Source organism: Gymnoscopelus microlampas, assembly GCF_963454915.1.
Source record: "Gymnoscopelus microlampas genome assembly, chromosome: 12".
Taxonomy (NCBI): Eukaryota; Metazoa; Chordata; class Actinopteri; order Myctophiformes; family Myctophidae; genus Gymnoscopelus; species Gymnoscopelus microlampas.
Genome location: NC_139949.1, coordinates 48193955 through 48210359, shown reverse-complemented (window position 1 = coordinate 48210359; position 16405 = coordinate 48193955). Strand labels below are relative to the sequence as shown.

The 16405-nt window shown below is 39.7% G+C and overlaps 1 protein-coding gene across 2 annotated transcripts in view; it reads left to right on the top strand.

The window, feature by feature from the left end:
• arhgap31 (Rho GTPase activating protein 31) overlaps nt 1-16405 on the top strand; it is a 37523-nt gene that overhangs the window by 4513 nt on the left and 16605 nt on the right. For both annotated transcript variants that reach the window (XM_084074787.1, XM_084074788.1), the window contains 4 exons: nt 8174-8276; nt 12099-12243; nt 14352-14434; nt 15660-15767. In XM_084074787.1, the coding sequence (XP_083930913.1) occupies nt 8174-8276; nt 12099-12243; nt 14352-14434; nt 15660-15767 (439 nt within the window). The remainder of the gene's footprint in view (nt 1-8173; nt 8277-12098; nt 12244-14351; nt 14435-15659; nt 15768-16405) is intronic.

The window sequence follows — 16405 nt, the reverse complement described above, 5'->3', positions numbered from 1 at the left end:
GTTGAATCACGCTTAATCTCTGTCATTTCAGATTTCTTTGGCTATTCAAAAATAGCAGATCTACAAGCTCATAGCGCAGCACTGAGTGCCGCGCTATGAGCTTGTAGATCTGCTATTTTTGAAAAATCGTGAATATTTGTGCAAATCTTTGAATATATAGCCTATTCTACAAATATCTTCTAAATCCTAACCGTTTAAAAAAAACTACTTATGTTTCTATATCAGTGGTTCTCAAACTTTTTCATGTCAAGGACCCCCAAAATAATATGCATTTGGCCATGGACCCCCATCTCAAAATGTTGAGTAATAAGGACCCCCAGAAGCAAAGATTTGAGTAAAAAATGTTCCCTTTAAAAATATATATATATATATATTCAAATAATTGCACAAATGTTCAAGATTTTTTTTTAAAATAGCAGATCTACAAGCTCATAGCGCGGCACTCGGTGCCGTGATATGAGCTTGTATATCTGCTATTTTTGAATAGCCCAAAGTATAAAATATGGATAAAGTGGTTAAAATCTAATTCATCAAGTCGAGAGAGAGAGAGAGACAGCGTCCTAAACAAGCAGAAGCATTGGGTTCAAAGTAAACTAGTGAGTGCTGGTGGTGGTTTGAACTCCTGTCTGCGCTCCAACACCTCACCACAGGCATGCACGCTGCTAGAAGGTCCAACCAGGCCTCATGCATGAGAACCAATGGGAATGTGAACAAACCGTCTGTGTGAAGCAGCATTTCATACAGCTCATTATACAGCATAATGATTTGTCTGTTTTAAAGTAAACGCCTTTAAACCACGCAAGAAGCCCTATTTTATACTGTAGTTTTTCAGGAGTTTTTCAGAAATTGTGAAAATAGCTAGTGCATATAGAGCTTGTAGATCGGCTAGTTGAGCTCATTTGGTTCTCAAAGTGGGGTCCGGGGACCCCCAGGGGTCCTTGAGGGAGTTCCAGGGGGTCCCCAGCTAAATGATAGATAGTTAGGAACCAAAATTGACCCTTATGGGTCTGTAACTCTGTCCATTTGGTTCCATTTTTACACTCTCAGAGTTAAATTAACATTGATTTTTCAACATGAATTAGGGTCCCAGAGATAGAAATGCCATTAAATGGGGGTCCGTAGCCTAATGCATGTCAAACTGGGGTTCCTTGAAATTAAAATGGTTGAGAATCACTGCTAGAGCCGTAAAAATCTTCTCGTATGGGGGTCCTTGGCATATCTTTTGAAATGGGGGTCCGCGGGCTAATAAGTGTCAATTTGGGGGTCCTTGACATGAATTCTCGAAATGGTTTGGAAATGTGTAAAATAAATTGTGAGACGGTTTGCATTTTTAAAACATTCTGGAATATTTAGGAACGTTTTTTTATTTAATTGGCATGACATACCCAAAAATAGGGTTGCCAGGTTGGACGAGCTTAAATAGCCAATTTGTTCGGTTCGGTGCCACTGGGGACATTTAAAAATGGAGTGTCATTTAAAAATGCCGTCAGAAACAATAACAAAAACACACAAGTTGTTTGTTTACTCGGGTGAAAACGACCTCATCTTTGGCACGTGCAGAACAAACCTTGACGCCTGCGTTTCCCTGCCAGCAGGCTCCACCGTGTGCCATAACATGACATTATTGTCAAGATATGCAGACTAAGAGGCAGTCGAAAACCGGACCTTTGCTGAATAAACACACTCACATTCTCACACACACACACACACACACACACACACACACACACACACACACACACACACACACACACACACACACACACACACACACACACACACAGCATGTCCTGTACACGTGCACGTCACCAGACAGGTTGGAGGGTAGGGTCACTGTCAATGCAGTGGCTCCCTGGAGACGTTTTCGGGGGCAAATGCCTTTACTCAAAGGCCTCTGCTAATAAGCCAGTGGTGGATAAAGACCTCAACTCCAGTACTTGAGTCAAAGCAGAGATACTCCTGTTCAAAAATGACTCAACTGCAAGTGAAAGTTACTCAGTCAAATTTGTAATTGAGTTTGGGGGGGTCCTTTAATTACAAGGACCCTAGTTTGATATGCATTTAGGCCATGATGGACCTTTGTATCTTTAGGACCCTAATCTACAATGTAAAATGTTAATTTAAGTCATGTACACTCTCAGAGTTACAGGCCCGTAACGGTCCATTTGAACCCCTATTGAGAAACAGTGTGGTAGAGTATACAGTATGTTTATACAATATAACTAGTACATCTTGAGAAACAGTGTGGTAGAGTATATGTTAATACAATGTAGTTCACGGCTTGGTTGAATGCTTGATTCAGCGGTGGGTTATTTCTGGATAATGACCGATGAGCTAAATAACAAACCGCTGTCTAATCAAAGGCTCAGAACACCTGCTCATATCAACCTGTGCTGCTTGATTTTATGCTGTATCCAACATGACAGCCATGTAAACAAACACACCATGTCATTTACAACTAAACGCTGCTCTCAAGAATGTTTTTGAAAACATTTGAAGTGAGAAATAGACGATGCAATGACCGAAAAGTGATTCTATTTGATCCACTACACTTCCTTGTTTCCAGTGGCGCAGAATACCAAAACGCTCGCCCCAAAACACAGTCGCCCCGGGGCAAATCCGGCGGAATTATAGGCAAATCTGGCGGTTTATAGAATGGGGGCGAGCGTGTTTTCGGGCGAGTCCTCCGGTTACCTTATGGAATACTTTCATTTCTTTTCCGAGGCGAACTTGTCCGCCCAGCCCAACACTTATGGAATACTTTCATTGCCGTAAGCAAGGAAATACTTTGTTTTGTTGTTACTTTTGGGTCAATTTATTTATTAATTTATTAAGTAGCCGTGTAATAAGCTGGATAATGTATGGGTAGGTGGTCATTATTGAAAATGAAATCCCTTCAGGGTGATTATCCACCTCCGCTCCGCGTCTGTGGATAATCACCCTGTCGGGATTGAATGTAATAACTAGTACATCTTGCAGTGGTTGAGCTGGTCACTGGTCGGTCTCCTTACTCTTCCATTGAGACATTTACACCCTGCTGTGGTGTAGGACTGTAGGACAGTGGTTTACAAACTTTTTTAGCTCAAGACCCAAAAGAGAAATTAGACATTTGCCCGGGACCCAAACTAGTGAAAATAGCAGATCTACAAGCTCTTGTTAGAGCTGCTATTTTCACTACTTCTACTTCTATAATATATTATACCCATAATAATTCCTTTACACTTGCGTATAATTGGTCTAACAGTTGAAAGAACAGACTAAAACAATAGTCACTCAGACACAGCCAGGCTTGTGGTGCTTTTGGAATGCCAGTGAAAGGGTTTCTTATACCATATCCATCAAACGCGGACGTATTCACATGCCTCTGCAGCACACACAACACAAAGCAACGCTAAAGTCTCTGACATTTGTCCTTTGATTTGTAAAGTATGTGATTTCTGCAACCAGCTTATATTGTTTGTTTTATTCACTTATGTGGTTTAACAAGTTTGATTAACCACATATGTGAAAGCTGTACTGTTCTTTGTTGTTTTGTACATGAAATGTACAAAATGTACGTGAAATAACACTATAACAACGTATCATAAATGCAACAGTATGTGCACCAAACGTCAAAAGATAAGGTTTCCAGATGAATTAACCACTTAAACCAGTGGTATTCAACCAGTGGTCCGGGGACCACCAGTGGTCCTTGAGGGGGTTCCAGGTGGTCCCCAGCTAAATGATGGAGAGTTGGTAACCAAATGGACCCTTATAGGTCTCTTGAGAGTGCAAAATGAAACCAAATGGACCCTTACGGGTCCATTTGGTTTCATTTTACCCTCTCAAGAGTTAGATTATTGCTAAACATCGCATTACTTAATTAAAGAATTGCTATTTTGATCAACGTTTGCCTGTTATCTCTCCTGTTGGTACCAACATCAATACAGCATGGATGGAATTGTGGACAAAATATAATATAAGTTTGGGGTCTGAGAGTCTAATTAATGTCATCAAATGGTAGATCCGTGGCTGAAATGCCGAATAAATAATGGACCTTGATATGAAAAGGGTTGAAAACCACTGACTTAAACCATATATACTTGACCGGAGTACCTCAAAATCTCTAGACTAGGTCCACACCCTTTTTTTCCCTCTACACCAAATATCTGCGCTGAAAATATCCGATCTACAAGCTCACATAACGTTTGCCACGTGTTGTGAGCTTGTACTGTAGATCAAATATTTCCACAGAGCGTTTGCCCCAGCATGGCAACACTATGGCATCATGTGGTGGTTTAAATATGCAAACATTGGATTCCCAAAAACAACTAATTAGAAGTTGTTTGTGGAACAACTTCTAAACACTAACTGTACATATCAATATCAAAGTATCAAAGCAACTCTTCTCTGCTTGAAAATAAACTATTCAATTGCTCAAAAACCCTATCCATGAAACTGATCGTTCTTAGTAATTCAGCTTGTGATCATTTGTACCCTTAAAGGAGGTGTAAGTGATAGTTATTTGTTAAAACAAGTGTTAAATATACTATAGCTCCAGTGGTGGAAAAAGTGCAATGTTTTTACTTACGTAAAAGTATCAGTGCTGCAATATAAAAATACTCTGTTACAAGTAAAAGTCTGGGATTCAAAACCAAAAGTAAAAGTACTCATTATGCAGAATGTCCCATTGTTTCCCAAAATCCTTTGAAAATAGCAGATCTACAAGCTCACAATGATCGGCTATTTTCAAATGGTCGAAAATGTATATGGGGCTGAAGTGGTTAATGTATGTTTTGTGATAATAATCAAAATCTACAAAGTAACTACTGTAGTAACTAAAGTTGTCAAATAATTGTAGTGGAGTAAAAGTACAATATTTGCCTCTGAGATGTAGTGGAGTAGAAGTAAAAGTATAAGAAATTGGAAATACTCAAGTACAAATACTTCAAAATTGTACTTAAGCACAGTACTTGAGTAAATGTTCTTAGTTACTGTCCACCACTGACTATATAGCTCTATATGCTATAGTGTTTGTTCAGTAGGGACGGTATAGGGTTCATGTGGTTTAACTTATCTGGAGACGTTTTTACGGGGCCCTTTTCAAAGACAGATTAGCAGGTAGCGTGTCTTTTAGCAGTCAATATACAGACCAGAGGAAAACATACAGCGTTGTGGAGGGCCAGGCCAGACGCAGCAGCAGCTTGTGTATAGTCTGGGTGGTCACATTTCATGAGACTTTTTCTATTAGAGGAAATGTTGCAAGTAATACCCCACTACAAGGACTGGGTGTGTCAGCCTTCCTCTGAAACAAACAAACCATTTTTAACTTCCTGTCAAATTCCACCTTCTCAGTAACCCAGAGGAATACAAAGCACAGCCGCCCGCCGCACTCATATTGTGTTACTGTGTTCAGCACAAAGAGAGTTGTAGCTCACACACTCATGCTGTAGTTCTGACAGCAGTGTTGATTTTTACAGCAAATGTTGTTTTAGTCATAGTTTAGTCATCTGAAATGTTTTAGTTTTTGTCTAGTTTTAGTCGAGTAAATATCATAAGATTATAGTCGACTAAATCTACAGTTGATTTAGTCGACTAAAATGTATGTTGGCGGTGCCTTGATGGCGTCGTAATGGCTGATTTTACACTTGGTTGCAATGCTGAAAATAGCCGATCTACAAGCTCACAACGCGTCGCAGCGATCTTGTAGATCTGCTATTTTCAGAGCACAACACCCGAGCGCATCCAAGCATACAATGACTTGTCTTTTAGTTCTACTGGATCTCTTCTCCACTAGAACCTCCCTAACATTATAGTCTAGTTTTTATTTGTTGACGAAATTGTCAATATATTTAGTCTTAGATTTAGTCATCATAGCTTAGTTTTTATTTCGTTTTTATTTCGTTTTTGTCTGTGAAAAAAGGTAGTCGATGGACATTTTTCGTCACAGTTTTAGTCGATGAAATCAACACTGTCCGACTGACACACACATTTATTTAGATAAAGACCAACATTTCAGCATTTATGACATGCTTGAGTTAACAGTGTACAGCAGGGGGTCTTCAACGTTTTTCAGGCCAAGGACCCCTTAGCTGAGAGAGAGAGAGAGAGAGAGAGAGAGAGAGAGAGAGAGAGAGAGAGATGAAGCAGGGAAACCCCAGACTACATATAGTTGTGTTGCAGATTAAACTTACTCATAGATTTCATAGATAGCTTCATTGACTATCAGTGCGGTGTGAATGAATGTTTTTTGGTTTATTTCAGAGATTCAGACATTTAACCATTACACACTCATTACTTAGTAAACATTTGGCTCTGTACTTGGTTTGCTCCTTTTTCCCTCTACACCAAACTACTTTGCTGGAAATCTACAAGCTCACAACGCCTTGCAGTAGATCTGCTATTTTCGGCTAATGCTCCGCTCAGAATAGGGATGCTGGGGTTCAAGTGGTTCATTGAAAAAAATATTATATAATAATCCTATCACACAACATTGTTGCACTGCTATTTTGATTTGTGTAAGGTTGCTCTTGCTGCAACAGGCTTCCTGAAACAGCAACAAGGCCAGTTCTTTTTTCCTGTACATTGTTATTGTCGTAAGCACATTATCATGGACATATTATGTGTTATGTATTCGTGTTAATTCAATGATATCGTTGCGGTCGGACAGAAACCTCTTATCTCCATATTCTAACGTTTTTTCATAAATTAATGCCCTACTTTATCATACTACAGCGTCACACAAATTCATCAAAAGTAGTAGATCCACAAGGGTTTGAGCTTGTAGATCTGCTACTTTTTGCTGTTTTTCAAATCCTGAAAAGTAACAGTTTTGGACAGGTTTCCACACCTGACAGAGACGATATTATGTTCCATAGCTGTGCAGATGAAGGCTTTCATTGAAGGCTTTCATTCCATAGGCCAGCGGTTTTCAACCAGTGGTCCGGGGACCACCAGTGGTCCTTGAGGGGGTGCCAGGGGGTCCCCAGCGAAATTAGTTAACATAGCGTCACAATCATTTTAACCACTTAGCTTTGGCTATTCAAAAATAGCAGATCTACAAGCTCATAGTCGGTGCCACGCTATGAGCTTGTAGATCTGCTATTTTTGAAAAACCTTGAAAAAGTGTGCATATCTTTGAATATTTATATTTTTTAAAGCGAAAATTAACTGATATCTTTGCTTCTGGGGGGTCCCTGGAACCAAACATTTTCAAATGGGGGTCCGTGGCCAAATGTATATCAATTTAGGGGTCCTTGGAATGAAAAAGGTTGAAAACCACTGCCATAGGCTATAGTATATTCACATCAAAACCCGCCCAACACTCCATCCCAGCTCGTAGGAGTACATATAGAGACCAATATCACCCTCCTCCCCGCCCGGCTCCCCTCCCCAGAACACGGGCCAATTCTGTTCGCATAGACGCCCAACAAAGCCAGATGCACCACGGTGGATTCGAACCCACAACCTCCATGGTGGTGGGCAGGGACTTTACCACTGCGACACCCGAGCGCCTAAAACATAAGAACTTAAAGAGAACATTTTTCTCTTTATGGGATATCAGAATGTAAGACCCTCTCCAAAATGAGAGGCTATTCATCTGAAGGGCAGACTGTATCTTTTTTTAATAAATTCCGACAATTTGTTTTTTGAAAGATCTAGATCAGTGGTTTTCAACCTTTTTCGCATCAAGGACCCCCACATTGAGAAATATTAGCCCAGGGACCCCCATTTGAAAAGATATGCCAGGGACTCAACCATTTAGATATCTTGGGGGTCCCAATCTACACTGTATCACCATCATCAGTGTTCATTTAACTCTGAGAGTGTACAAATGGAACCAAATGGACCCGTTAGGGTCCATTTGGTTCCATTTGTACACTCTCAGAGTTACAGACATATAAGGGTCAATTTGGTTGCTAACTATTCATTTGGCTGGGGACCCCCTGGAACCCCCTCAAGGACCACTGGTGGTCCCCGGACCACTGGTTGAAAACCACTGATCTAGATCCTTGATATTTCAGTGATATTATGGAGGCGGTCTAGTTCATGTCACATTTGTTATTGTTATTTTTTTGTTATTTTTAGCAAAAGGATTTTGGTATATATTGCATTTTAGTAATGAAACACTGTGTATATATTGTGCCTGTAAAGAAGTCTGATGCTGGCTGATAACACGCTTATTACATTCTAGTCCCTCAGGTTCTGAAGAAATGTGCAGAGTTTATTGAACAGCATGGAGTTGTGGACGGGATATACCGACTGTCTGGGGTCACCTCAAACATCCAGCGCCTCAGGTAATTACTTCACTGACCTATATCACTGTTATTCCATTTAATGTGACATGTTTATATCCTAAAAGGTCATTTGTCATAGCCTACATTAAACGTAGTGTAAGTGATAATAAAAGAAAGAAAGAATGAAAGATCATTACTTTTGAGTGTTTGTTCAGTAACAGGGGTCTACCCGTTTCTCCAGTTCTTTTAGTAAACATAAAATATTTTTTTAGCTTGGGAATGGATACCATTGTTATCCAATCAGGAGAGAGAACCCCACAAAGACTATTCATCAGGTTCAGTTTAGTAATGTTTCAGATCCACTTTACATTTAACTTGTTTACCCTTGTATCATGCATACGTTCACTCTTCTAACTGATTGGATAAAATTGGCATCCCGGTCCGAAAAATGGGTTTTCCGTTTACTAAAGAACTGTGGAGACTCTATAGCAATGATTACCATCAGAATATAGAGCTATTTGACACTTATTTTGACGGGAAAATATCACTTACACTCCCTCTAACGTGTAGTTAGAAGTGGAGTTATTCAAAGTTCCTGTGAAACCCTGAAATCAGCCTGCAGTTTGTCTTGTTTTGTGTGACATCAAAAAACCAGTCACTGAAAACTGTAGAAAGTAAAGTGAGATTAAATAAATACCAATTTAGTAAATTGTATTGTGAGCGAAGTGACACGTTGAGAGTTTGCAGATTCTAACTCACTGCGGTGAGCTTTTAGATAGGCTATTATCGACTAGCCAATGTAGGGCTTTAGTGGTTAAACAGTTGTATTTACTGTGTAGGCCAGTTGAAAGTAGAACTATGCAGTTCAGGCTAATTTATGCTGTGGCAGTCACTTTTTCAACAGTGCATAAATGAGTGTTTATCCACCAGAGAGTCTATTTGTGTGCAGCTGGAGATTAGTGTTGGAAAAAGTATACTGACATGTTTTATGTAAAAGTATCAATACTGCAATATAGATATACTCTGTTACAAGTTACGGAATTCAAAATGTACTTGAGTAAAAGTACAAAGCTATTGGCATCAACATGTACTTAAAGTACCAAAAGTAAAAGTACTCATTATGCAGAATGTCCCATTTCAAGTTTTCAAATGTATATATATATATTTTTTGAAAACAGCAGATCTACAAGCTCACAATGCGTCGCATCGCGACGCATTGTGAGCTTGTAGATCGGCTATTTTCAAATGGCCGAAATTGGGCTGAAGTTATTAATGTATGTTTTGTAATAATAATCAAAATCTACAAAGTAACTAGTAACTAAAGTTTTGAAATTAATGTAGTGGAGTAAAAGTATAAAATTTTGATCCGAGATGCAGTGGAGTAGAAGTAGAAGTATCGGAAATTGGAAATACTCGAGTAAAGTACAAATATCTCAAAATTGTACTGTACTGTACTGTGCTGTGTGCACATCAACAGCTGGGGTTTGGCTCTGACCCTGCCATGGATTAGGGACTCAGTCACCACACATGCAAAAACATACTTTAAGTGCTTTCCATAAATAGGTCAATGTGTGTTGAAGCCATGAGGGAGAGAATGATAGGCTTGTCAGCATTTCTTAATTTATTTCTGTGAAATCTAAATTAGATAAGGTCACGCTTCAGTGAATCAAACACTGTATTAGGAGGATTATTGTGATCTGTCCATGGAAGCAGTGCATTACAGTGTATTAATAGTAACACCGCAGGCTTCAACCAGCCATAATCTGTGCAACTGGAATATGATACTTGAACTCCTTTTATAGGAAAAAGGATTCACAATATTGTGAATTCTGGGCTTTTACTTGTGAGTTCTGAGTATTTCTACATTGTGGTGCTGATACTTTTACAAGTAGCAGCACCACAATGTAGAAATACTCAAGTAACAAGTAAGCGTCCTGCATTCACACAATTTAACTTAAAAGTACACAGGTATTGTCTTCAAAATATCGTCTCTGTCCAAAACGGTTACTTTTCAGGATTCAAATAAAAAATATCAACAAGCTCAAAACGCGTCGCTTTGCGCCGCGTTCCAAGTTGGCAGATCTGCTACTCTTGATGCTTTAAAAAATATATATATATCCCACGATTTTTGCAACCCATTTTTTCACCCAGTGCCAAATGCCTAAACTGTAATCCTGGTCGCTAGTCTCCCTCTGCCAGCCTGGGGAGAGCCCCCATTCTACTCTACTCTTACTCTTGATGCTTGTGAGTGACGCTGGTATGATCAAGTAGGGCATTCATTTACAAGAAAAACACAAAGAGTTAGAATATGGAGATAAGAGGTTTCTGCCCGACAGCAACGATATACTGATTGTACCAAACATAAAAGTACTCACTATGGAGAATAGTCCATTACACAATCATATTAACGGATTAGTTATTAGTTATGCATGAATGTGTTCATTACTTTAATGTTACAGCTGGTAAAAGTGGGGCTGATATATGTGCTGCTGAGAACTTAACCTACAGTATGATAATACATTTATCACCTTATAATCTATGTTGTGTATTCATAATCCAAATATGTAAAGTAACTAGCACCTAAAGCTATCAAGTAGTGGAGTAAAAAGTACAATATTAAAGGACGACTTCAGCCTTCTTCATATAATTGGTCCTCACTAATGTTCATTATAACATGGCACCATTTTTGTCTATACTCACTCTGTGTCTCAGAGTAGGGCTGTGGACAGTTCACAAACCCGCCTACCAGTGACAGTCCTTTATGTAAAATGCTGCGTTCACACCGGCAGCGCAGCGACATAGACATAGATACAGGCAAGATACAGCCTACCATTCTTTTTCAATGGAAGCCACTCAAAGCCAGTGACATGAAGACACAAAGATACATCCCATGTTTGTAGAGCTGCTACAAAACCTACACAAAAGTTGAGCTGGTTTCATCTTCAGATACAAATGTGCTGTGTATCTTTGTATCTTTTTGTATCTGCCAGTGTGAACACAGCATAAATATAAAGCTTTAAAAAAATAGAGTACAGTACTTGAATAGATGTACTTTGTTACATTCCACCACCACTTTTCTTGCATGTTTGATGTCTTTGCTTTGTTGTATACTATTATAGTGCAACATTGTTCAACTGAGTAGTAAGTGATGTACGGCACTAAGTATAGCATGGAGGAAAGTTATGCTTAACCCATTGAATCCGGGAATGCATCTGTGTCATTTTTTCAAAGATTTCTTTGGCTATTCAAAATAGCAGATCTACAAGCTCATAGCACGGCACCGAGTGCCACGCTATGAGCTTGTAGATCTGCTATTTTTTTTAAAGAATCGCGAAAATGTGTGCAAATCTTTGAACTGTTAGAATACATTTGTAGAATCCCCAGAAGCAAAGATTTGAGTTAAAAATGTTTAAAACACATATATATTCAAAGATTTGCAGATTTTGCACACATTTACGAAACATTTTTCTAAAATAGCTGATCTACAAGCTCATAGCGCGGCACTCGGTGCCGCGCTATGAGCTTGTAGATCTGCTATTTTTGAATAGCCGAAGAAATCATAAAATGACACAGATGCGTTCCCGGATTTAATGGGTTAATTTACACACCATCGCACAACGAAGTATACGGTAAACAAGCCTTTAAAGTTTAAACAATCAATGCATTCAACTGTGTGTGTGCGTGTGTGTGTGTGTGTGTGTGTGTGTGTGCGTGTGTGTGTGTGTGTGTGTGTGTGTGTGTGTGTGTGTGTGTGTGTGTGTGTGTGTGTGTGTGTGTGTGTGTGTGTGTGTGTGTGTGTGTGTGTGTGTGTGCGTGCGTGCGTGCGTGTGCGTGTGCGTGTGCGTGTGCGTGTGCGTGTGCGTGCTTTATGTCTATAAACAGGCAGGAATTTAGCTCCGAGGCGAGCCTTGACCTTACAAAGGAAGTGTACCTCCAGGACATCCACTGTGTGGGCTCCTTGTGCAAGCTGTACTTCAGAGAGCTGCCCATCCCCCTGCTCACGTACGAGCTGTACAACAAATTCACTGTGAGTACGTTTTATACAGAGACACCAAAACGCCCGCAACACTTCACCATGCATACAGAGGCTTTAAGGTGCAACGGCCCAAAGAGTATACAATGAGGAAGAGAGACGGAAAAGAGAGAGAAGCCCCCCGCACTCAGAAATGTCCTTTCACTGATTTAATTAGCCTCACCGGGACATACAACGGACTACCAGTGACATCATTGTTAGGGAGATTTTCTTTTCAAATAAGATTTCAATTTTTCAATTTGGATTTTTATTAAAGCGAGAACAATGGCTTCCATTGTAGCATGCTAACTTTCCAGAAATAGAAAGCCTGCAGTTTCTATTAGCTTGGGTTCCCCATCGATGATGTCACTGGTAGGCGGGTTTCTGAACCCACCTACCACTGCCCTCCTCTGAGACACAGAGTGAATAGACAAAAATGGTACCATATTATAATGAGCATCAGTCAGGACCAATTATATGAAGATATAGGTTGAAAATGGGTGAAGTTGTCCTTTAACAGTTTGCAAAAAGTGCAGAGGTGCAGTTATGCAATAATGCTAAAAGGATAACACAGAAAGCTTGTTTCCATTGTGGTCCTGTGTATTCAATTCATCAAGACATACAATACTATACAATAAATCATCAATACTAGGAGCAGTGAAATTATATTTATAGGTAAACAGTGGGGGTAATTTCTTTTCGCAAGCTAGAAGTTTAGGTCCAGTTGCAAATTGCAGACAGATGCTCTTTTATGGCGGTTTTGAAGGACAGTAGGGAGTCGTACTTTTTGATGGCTGGTAGGACATTCCACACTTTGGTGGCATAATAGTAGAATGAATTCATCCCCATGTTTGTGCCGAATCTGGGGGGAATGAAATCATTAGAGCTCCCTCTGGTGTTGTGCCCGTGGGCGTTACTCATTCTTTTGAAGTAGTTAGACAGATACATGGGCTATACTGGTCCCCTGAGTATCTTGAAAACCAGGCCCATTGCAAGTTGGGCCTGACCGAGTCAAAACGCGTCCGTTGAATGTCCCGTAGAGGCTAATGAAACAGTGCTTTCATATACTCTGCCCACATACAAGATCTACAACACTGGCTCTCAACGTTGCTATCATATGGGTGTCCGAAACAGGTTGAGAATCACTGATCTACAACACATAAATCATGCGCACATTTACACTCCCTACTCACGTAATGAGCTCGCAAGTACACCGCAAGTACATTCTGCTGAAAATGTTATGGAGTGCGATGATAACACATAAGATGAAGGTCATGCAACACAAGAGGTCGTAGATGAGCTATAAGCAGTGTTGATTTTGAAAGCAAATTTTGATTTAGTTTTAGTCCTAGTCTTTTGAATAAAAGTCCATTTAGTTTTAGTCTTATTTTAGTCATCTGAAATGTTTAGTTGTAGCCTAGTTTTAGTCGACTAAATATCATAAGATTATAATCGTCTAAATCTACAGTTGATTTTGTCGACTAAAATGAATTTTGGCGGTGCCTTTGATGGCGTCGTAATGGCTGATTTTACACAGCGTGACGCGTTGTGAGCTTGTAGATCTACTATTTTCAGAGCACAACACCCAAGCGCAACCAAACATAAAATGACTTGACCTCTCCACTAGTCCCTGACTAACATTTTAGTCTAGTTTTTATTTGTAGACGAAATTGTCAATATATTTAGTCTTAGTTTTAGTCATCATAGCTTAGTTTTTATTGAGTTTTTATTTAGTGTTCGTCAGTGAAAAAAGGTAGTCGACTAATTTTTTTCGTCATCATTTTAGTCGACAAAATCAACACTGGCTATAAGGCATTCTCGTGTCAGTACAAAGTAACTATTTTTAAACCTAAAGCTAACTGTACAGTGCATACGATTTATGTCTCCCGACCGGGAGAGGTATATGCAATGATGTCCAAACGACAATAAAGATCTAGTGCATCTAGTGTCCAAGGGTCTGCTTCAAATAACTTTATTGACATTGTCAACGGTGTCCTACCTGACACAAGGTGAAAGAGTAGGGAGACCAGTCACCTCCAACCACTGCACATGTACTAGTTATATTTTATTAACATGTTTTAACTTGTGTTAACCTATTTCTATTTCTAATTCTTTCCACACAGGAATCTGTGACAATCCAGGATGATCATGAGAAGCTGCTACGTATTCAAGGAGCCATCAAGGAGTTACCCGTTCCCCACTTCAGGTGAACACCTCAAGGCTCATTCATGCTTCCGGCAAAACAAGTGGTTAAATGTGTAGTGGTGACAAACAAAATGCATTTTCAACTGAGAGAAAAGTGTTGACACGTCATTAATGCTGTATCGCTGACATGCTGAAAATACTATATTATTATCAGTGGTGGAAAAAATACTCAATTTCTTTAAGTAAAAGTATCAATACTGCAATGTAGAAACATGAAGGCCTGGAATTTTGTAATTTTAGGGGCTAGGCCACTTGGCCTTTGGTGTTGTCAATTCCTTGACGGCCAAATGCCAGGGCAGGAAGGACACCAAATATAACAACATTTTTGTCCATTGATGGGGACTAAGTGGAGTTAAGAATTCTAAATCTCAACAAAAAACACTGGCGCCTATTTGACAAGAAAGAGACAGAGGAGAAAGTGATACGGTCAGCTAGGGCATTAAGGCCACTGTGGCCCCAGGGCAATGAGGGCATGCCATTTCTTTGAGGGGCACAGGGCCAAACTGAGGGGTCATGGCCTTCGTGGCCTCCCTGAAATTCCTGCCCTGCTCTGTTACAAGTAAAAGTCCGGTAATCAAAATGTACTTGAGCAAAAGTACAAAAGTATTGGCATCAAAATATAGTTGAAGTGCAAAAAGTACTCATTATGCAGTTTCACAAGGTATCATATGTATAAAATGTATTAAAATCTTTTGAAAATGGTGGAAAGTAACAAAGTACATTTACTCAAGTGCTGTAAGTACAGCACTTGAGTAAATGTACTTTGTTACTTTCCACCACTGATTATTATTATACTGAAATGAAATAGGCTCCTTCTGTCTCTCCTCTCAATCTCTCGCTCTCTCTCTCTCCCTCCCTCCCTCCCTCCCTCTCTCCTCCTTCCTCCCAACCCTTCGAACTCTCCTTCCTTCTCTCTTCCTCTTACTCGCACTGATCTGGACGTCACGCACAACAGAAACTGTTGCCTAACAATGCAGATACGTGCTGACATTAACCATTGCCTAACAAGGCCAATGTGTTATAGTAGATATGTATTTTTTGCTTTGCCGACACTTTGTCAGCAAAGCATAAGTCATGCTTAACCCTTGCTTATGCTCGGTTAAAGATATTGTGGTCGTAAATTGTACTAGAGAGGAGAAAGACTTGCACGCCACAGAGAAATGTAATGAATCGATGACTCCTAAAGACAGAGAAACTTTACCAAAATGTTTATGAATTCTTCCCAGGACTCTGGAGGTCCTGGCCAAACATCTGGCTCACCTGGCCACCTTAAGCTCCGAGACTAACATGCACACACGTAACCTGGCACTGGTGTGGGCGCCCAACCTGCTGAGGTTAGTAAAGTATACCACCGCTTCTCAAAGTGGGGTCTGGGGACCCCCAGTGGTCCTTGAGGGGGTCCCAGGGGTTAACCAGCAAAAGTTTAACCACTTCAACACTATTTTATACTAAGCCTATTTGGAAATAGCCGATCTAAGCTCACAACTCTGTGCGACACATCAGGTTGTGAATTTATATATATTTTTGGAAAAATCTTGAAAGATTATGAAATATCTGGGGTTCCCTGGCACAAAATCTGTCAAAATGTGAGAACCACTGCATTATACACACATTAAACACTGAACAAACACATAGGCCGACATCAGATGCCAAAGAATTACAAATCCCATTCCTTCATGAAATTATGAGACGGTTCAGTCAGTCAATCAATATTCCATTTCTAGCTTTTAATAAGACAAAAGCTAGACTCTACAAGACAAAAGGAAAAAAAGAAAGATTTCAATAAATGTTTTGGGAGCTGCTGGAGTGGTAATTAATACATTGAAAATGTATTCTGTGGATTCACCGAATGTTTAAGGGAACTTATTTTTACACATAATTAGTTGCATGTCCAAGAGTTACAAATAATTCTTTAAAACTTCTCTTTAGATACCATTATCACAGCATAAGACACCAGTTTGTTGTTAAGGTT